Source organism: Dendropsophus ebraccatus, chromosome 10 (assembly GCF_027789765.1).
Source record: "Dendropsophus ebraccatus isolate aDenEbr1 chromosome 10, aDenEbr1.pat, whole genome shotgun sequence".
In the NCBI taxonomy this organism is placed as follows: domain Eukaryota; kingdom Metazoa; phylum Chordata; class Amphibia; order Anura; family Hylidae; genus Dendropsophus; species Dendropsophus ebraccatus.
In genome coordinates, this window is record NC_091463.1 from 71545396 (window position 1) to 71552709 (window position 7314).

The 7314-nt window shown below is 42.5% G+C and overlaps 1 protein-coding gene across 3 annotated transcripts in view; it reads right to left on the bottom strand.

The window, feature by feature from the left end:
- Positions 1–7040, bottom strand: part of DOCK11 (dedicator of cytokinesis 11) — a 199678-nt gene extending 192638 nt beyond the window's left edge. For all 3 annotated transcript variants that reach the window (XM_069943237.1, XM_069943236.1, XM_069943239.1), the window contains exon 1: positions 6832–7040. In XM_069943237.1, the coding sequence (XP_069799338.1) occupies positions 6832–6933 (102 nt within the window). In that variant the 5' untranslated portion in view covers positions 6934–7040. The remainder of the gene's footprint in view (positions 1–6831) is intronic.
- Positions 7041–7314: the final 274 nt, after the last annotated feature.

The following is a 7314-nucleotide window of genomic DNA, read 5'->3' on the forward strand; positions in this document are numbered from 1 at the left end:
GTTATTTGTTTGTAATAGCCTTTTACAGGCGTCGACTGATCATTTGTTGTTTGGCGTTCGTTTAAACTGTACTAATTCCTCTTATTTGCTTGCATGCCATATTTCTAGCCCCATTACTTGCTTGTTTTCTGCTTTGATACCTATGAAGGGGCTATTCTTTATCTGTAAAACTTTTAATAAAAATTATTGAAACAGAAAAGGTGATCAATGTGTGTTTAGTGAGGATCTTCCCTCTTGGTACCCCTAATAATCATCTCCATTAATGGCATAGGACCCTATTTGATCCCACTTCTGTAATTTGCACTTATACCTACAATAGGGCTCACCTGATATCATCCATGCTGGTTGAGGTGGCCGGTGTTACAGCAGCAGCTGAATGCACTGTTCTCTGTCATTTGTGTAATCCCCTTTCACATATTAGGGGAATTCCGGTAACATTGTAAAAGACTCTTGCCGCACCAACAACCAGGCTGGACGAGGTCAGGGGGACCCCATCATAGATATAAATGCAGGTTCCAGAGGCAGAACCCACATCTATCAGACATTGATTGGGAATACCCCTTTAGGCAGCTAGCAATCATAGAAAATGGGAAAACTACTAAGGTTATGATTGCACAATGGATTCTTCTGTCTGAAAATTCCCTTGCAGATTTGGAAATTATGGCAGAAAATTTAATTGCCCTGACATGATACGACTAACCTTGGTGCGACTTCCTAACACCATTTTAATGCAGAATCCCCATGTTAAGAAGAAAACTTTGAGTACTTATTTTTCCTTGACATTTTGGGAACAATCTGTGCCATATGAACTGTGGTGGAAATTCCCATTTATGTCAATAGGATACATATTTCACCACCTAATATAAGGGCCTATGAACATCCATCGATGTATACCAGCATCACATTTTATCAATAGTTTTGTAAAAACTTCACGTTACAAAGGACGAGCAAGGGACAAATTTTGGTGGTATATTTGCCAAATCTTTTAGGATAGATTATATCTTATTACATTCTATACCTCTTGTAGACCCTACCAGTTCATGCTAGAGTCCGCTCAGAATTTGAATACCAGAGGCTGAAGAAGTTGGATGCAGCTCTTGGAAGTCCTGAAAAACATGAATAGAGCCATAGGCAATAGGCTGTGTCCATATTTTCCAGGACTCTCTAGGGCTGCATCCAACTTTGTCAGCCAACGGTATTCAAATGTCGAGTGAGCAGATTCTAACATGCTCTATTTACACTCATCTCTATTGTTCACCTCTACCATAGTGCAAATATATCTGGACACAGAGGTTTGGATAGCCCATTCCATCCTATTTAGACAAAAATCTGATGGCGGCATTGGGCTGCTGGATATTATTGCATATTACCAGGCTGCCTCTTTAAATGCCTTGGCTCGGTGATCAGGTCCCACTGGAAACACTTCTCCCAAAAACTGGACCCACTTTAAAAGTAGCTACAGCAACCTTCTGCTGTTTCTCCCACTTCTTCCCTTCTTTATCCTATGTTGGAGAATCATTCTTTCCTACCGGGAATAGATGGTGTGTTTTCCATTCTTTGACCTTGTCACACAATGACAGGTCCCAACACTTTAAAAGGAATAAAGGGATGTCCATGCAACACCTTAAGTGCCAACGCCTTGCTCCCTCAAGCTTTGGCAGCCCCATCTGACTTGCTCCCATACCTGACCCCAAAGCACATAGTTTCCTAAAAAAAAAAACTTTTTGTGGGATTCATCTGGCACCCTTTGACACATCCAATCTTTTTTAACAGGCTGCTGAACTCTACCTCAGGTCAGCATCTTCTCTATTATATACATGAGTAGGAGAAGGATCTATGTGTATCCTTCTCAAGAGAGCAGAGGGATGGCTCTTCACATTGACTCAAAAAACATGGAGCCCTTGAATTGTTAATATGGCCCCCACAGAAACTGGATCTTAACATCATCCAGTCTGTCTGGAATTACCGACATCCACAAAAGTATGGTTACTTCTCTAAAGCTAGCTATACACTTTTAATATTTGGCTGCAGCTTCTCTCTCCCAGGACAAAGGGGTCGGGCAGTGATTCATACATCACGGTGGTCGGAGGAGCCCTATACTTACACCGACGGCTGATAGAAGTATAAGGAGTATGGGGACCTTAAGATACCTCCTCTATTTTTGGAAGCTTTCTTACTGGGCAGTGTTTTTTGTGCCCTAACATGCTTGCACAGTACAGATCCTGACAATAGAGGGTGATCTCCCTGGTTTTATGTGTACAAGTATGGTGGAAAATGTATGGCTCATCAATATCCTCTGCTCATCTGCCTCTGCTAGGTACGGGATTAGGAGTGAATGAAGCAACAGTGCACATGCTGCATCTCTATTCCATTTACACAGAGGGGCAATGGACCCACATTCTCCTCATTGGTGAGGGTCCAAGTGGTCAGACTCAACAGATCAAATACATAGGTATGATCGACTAGATAAGTGATGCATCATAATCTTGGGATAACCAAACTATAGAAACGACCAAAACCACATCAATCCCATTAATCTCACTGATTTGTGTTTGTCGCTTAGTGGTCCCATACACTTTACACTAAAATTGGCCAAAAGGTTCAGCCATCAGTATTTGATGTACAGAGGGGGGTGGGGGGCTGTTGGTGGACACAGGGGTCAGGCATGATGGTTTTTTACTGCCTGACCCCTTTGTTCTTGGAGAGTTAAACTGCCACCTGAGCATTCTTACCCCTTCTGTCTTCCAGTCAGCAGTAAAGGTGTATAGGCACCTTAAGAGTATGTTCACACAGTGCAGTCAATCTGTGGTGTACAGCCTCAATTAATGCAAAACTGCAGCAATTGACACAGTTTTGCAATTCCATGGTAATTTCAGTAATAAGTCGTGACCTGACCACATTGTATGAATAGATCCTCACATCCAGTATCAGGGACCTATTAAGCCGACTATTCTGCCTCCGGAGATGAAAACAAGACAGTACAGAGCTGGTTATATAACCATCAAACGGCCTTTTTGGGATCTTCTCAGCTAGTTATATGAAAGTGTAAGCAAATACTTATATCACACTAATACAAAACAAAACTAAACAGAATTCAACTGTGTCTGAGGTTTTCTCTATCTCTGATATCACAATTGTATTTACCTAGGCTTCATGGAGTCCTATTGTATTTGATGTGATATACCATGCACTAAAGTAGTGTGTAAGTTTGGGGATTTTTTTTTTGCTGTAAAGATATCGTAGACACAAGACATCACGTGTTCATACACAATGTAATATAATGCCATAGGAATACAGGTCTCCATGTCGGCGCTCGCTTGCTCCTAGAGATTGCCCCGTGTAATAGGAGCTTAAGACTTAAAGCCCTATTACACAGAAAGATTATCGTGCAAAAATTGTTATATTGTTCGAATTTAAACGATAATCGCCCTGTGTAATTGCAGGCAACGATCGAAAAATCGCTCATGTGTCATTCATAGTTGAAATAAGCCCCTATTACACGGGGCAATATTGAGTGCGATCGGGTGAGTGCAGGGGGGACTGCAGAGAGGTGCGGTGGGGCTGCCCGGGTGATCGCTAGATCATCCGGGCAGCCCATAGAGGATAGCGGTGGTCTGCTGCTGCTGCTCCTGTTCCACGGAGCGACAGAAGCAGATCGCTGCTATCCCGGTCGTTTGTCTTTCAACACGTTGAAAGACCAACGGCAGCAACGATCAGCCGACATCGTTTACGTTGGCTCCTATTACACAAGGCGATTATCGGCTGTAACGGCCGATATCAGCCGAATATGGCCGGTAATCGTTTTTTTTTACTAAGGCCTTTAGATCTGACTCTAAAATCAATTGTTAATCGTTCGCTAATCTATGGCTGTAATTCCGCATTTGTTCATTAATTGCCCAGAGTGATTGCACATGGTTCCTTCTGTTGCTGGGATCAGATGGAGTAAACTATCGTAGTCACGTAACTAACGACCATCGTTCTGTGTAATTTGGTGAACCATTTAAGGTTAACGATAAACAATCTCGTTAAAACCAGGCACAGACTATAAACAGGGATCAGGTCATAAAGGAATGACAGGGATCTATCCTCTTTTCAAACCCATTCCTGGCTTTGGCTTTCAAAATCTGTCAGATAAATCTTTCTGTGTAAATGCACCCTTACACACAGAATCATAGTGATTAGTTACGATCATAATTACAATCGCTCGTTAACTCTAATATATGAACGTTTGTAATTACAAATGATATGTACATACACTGAAAAAATTGCGCACAATTAGCAAACAATGAACAATAATTTTTTGGTCAGCTCAACAACACACAAATTTCCGTTAGTGGTTTGAGTGTTGCCTGCACACATGGAAAGACTATCAATTACATTTGAACTCTATAACTTTTTTTTACCCGATAATCTTTCGGTGTAATAGGGACCTTAGGCTGCGTTCACATTTGTGTTGGAGACTCTGTCTCAGATACCTTCTTATTTGATGGGAATAATCGCAAAGCTTGCAGAGCTATTTTTCTGGTCAAAATGAAAGACGCCATAATGGAACCTAACAGCCTCTATTATATAAGGCAATGCGGTCCATCCGTCTCCGCTGCTGTCTGGAATGTGACAGGTTCAGTGCCCTGACATTTTTGTTTTTCTGATCCTATGTCTAGAATAAAAAATGGTAATAATGATGTCATAATGTAGCAGCCTGACTGCCAATACATAGGCTTCTGCAGGGATGATGTGAACAGATATTGCTTTGAATGTTAATTTTTTGCACAAATAATTCTTTATGCACTCTACTGTACTTGGATCCCAGTTGTTGGGTGACCTTGCCCAAAAGTCTTACTGGCAGAAACCAGTAAAGTCACCTGCTAAGCTGCAGGATTTTTTCTCCTATTTCTTCCATTTCCTATTCAGGCATGGAGAGGGGGGGGGAAATATTTCTTTTTCTTGCTCTGTTCACACCATGTTCAGGCCTTATGTTTAATGCATGACAGATGTGTGTCAGCGTATGTCCACACTGTTGCACATGTCTTTCATTGAAGAAAAAAGTATACCGCATGTTGTGTTTCCTTTCAGGACCTCTATCTATTGAAAAGCGCAAACTACACTTTTAAACCTGTTAAAGACTCTTCCTGCATATATTCATCTAACAGTAGGCGGGCACGTTGGCATATGCATTGGTCCCTTACTAATGCTGCTGCTGTAAGGGTTAAATTGATTATCCAACAAAAATCTTTTTCTTTCAAATCAACTGGTTTCAGAAAGTTATATAGATTTGTAATTTACTTCTATTTGGAACTCTTAAGTCTTCCCATACTTTTTAGCTGCTGTATGTCCTGCAGGAAGTGGTGTTTTTTTCCCACTCTGACACAGTGCTTACTGCTGACATCTCTGACTAAGACAGGAACTGTCCAGAGCAATAGCAAATCCTAGTAGAAAACTTCTGCTCTGGACAGTTCCTGTCAGGGACAGAGATGTCAGCAGAGAGCACTGTGTCAGACTGAAAAGAAAACAACATATCATGCAGTACATACAGCATCTGATAAGTATGGGAAGACTTGAGATTTTTAAATAGAAGTAAATTGCAAATCTATATAACTTTCTGAAATCAGCTAAATTGAAAGAAAAAGATTTTCGCTCGAGTACCCCTTTAATGACATTCATATCCTATCACATCCAAGTGACAACCTCAAATTTGCCATATAAATTCTTCCTCCCATCTGTCGGCATCATAGCAGTAATGTAGCCTGCTTCTATATTCGTGGAGGGCACAACTATGTGGTCATGTGAATAAATATCTCCTGGACTTTCTTTTCTGCCTTAGGCTGGGTTCACACTACATTTTTGCAATCCGTTTTTTTTATCTGTTTTGTTAAAAAAAAAAACTGATTGAAAAACAGATGCATTTGTGCACATCCGTTCCGATCCATTTTTCCATTGACTTCCATCCTTTTTTTTTTTTTTTACGTACACAAAAATAAGGGCAGCTACTTTTTCGAGCACGTTAAAAAACCGGATCCTTTTTTTTTATAATGGAAGTCAGTGGAAAAGCAGATCAAAACGAATTCACACAAATGCACCGTTTTTCCGTCCATTTTTTTTTCAAACGCATTACAAATAAAAAAGGGATTGCAAAAACATAATGTGAACCCAGCCTAAGGCCATCCATCTTGCCCCTCCATACCATGAGGAAATACAGCTATTTCCAGACATATATTTCTCACCATATTTGAAATGAACAAAATATTATTGTTACATAATAACAATATTTATACAAGTTATTTCGGTTACAAAGTTCTCTTATAAAACATTGCACCAACTTCCTTTATAAACACTTTGCACTCACTGACACAAGGCAACGCATTGACTTCTATGGTGGGAAAATAAAAAGTTGCCATGTGCTTTAGCTGGTGGTCCCAGTAGCCTGAGCCCCCCAGCCCTGCAGGACCCTGTCCAAGCATCTCCTCAGCTCAGCATCTCCTCAGCCAGGGTGTGGCTTCTTCCATCTACCAGCAACAACAAAGATGTGTCCCAGCCCTGGAGAGGAGGACAGCCTGGTGATCATGAGATGCCCCCAGCCCCTCACCCCCTGAAGAAGCCCCCCTCTGCCCGGAGAAACACAGATAAGACGTGAGAAGTTGTGTCTGGCGGATACATTGTAACCACAGCTTGCTGCAAACTTCCTGTACAATCATCCCCTGATGTCAGAACCCAGCACATGAGGACAGGGTGGGGGCCCTATGCAGCCCCTATGGTGGGCACAGCACTGGTGCCTGCCCTGGGGTCAGGCATAAGAGGGGGGGGGGGGAAGCTGGGGGGATGGTGGGCACTCACCAGGATAACCGAGCTCCTGACAGCCTCAGACACACTCTGCCTCAGCTCTGCTGCTGTCCCGGGCTTGCTGAGCCTTTTGGTGAATTTCCTGACTTCAGCCATGATGCTGGATGGGTGGCAGAGAGAAGTGGCAGAGAGAAGTGCCAGGGTCTCCCTGAGCAGAGAGGGGCAGCTGCTGCGCGACACACACGGGGCTCTGCTGCTCTTCCTTACTCCTCACTGCTGCTGCTGCTCCTCCTCCTCCTCCTGCTGCTTTCACTTTAATTGCACAGTCAGAGCATCATCATCATCATCATCATCATCATCATCATGAGAAGAGGCTGAGGGCTGAGCCGGACACAGTGCCAGGGCTATGTGAGGAGGAGGATGCTGGGGGTGCTCAGGACAGACCCTTGAAGGAAGTTGGTAAATTGTTATTTAAAGAGGAATTGTCAGGAGGGTCACATGACATCTCTTATTAGTAGTAATGTTTTCCTGATCTTA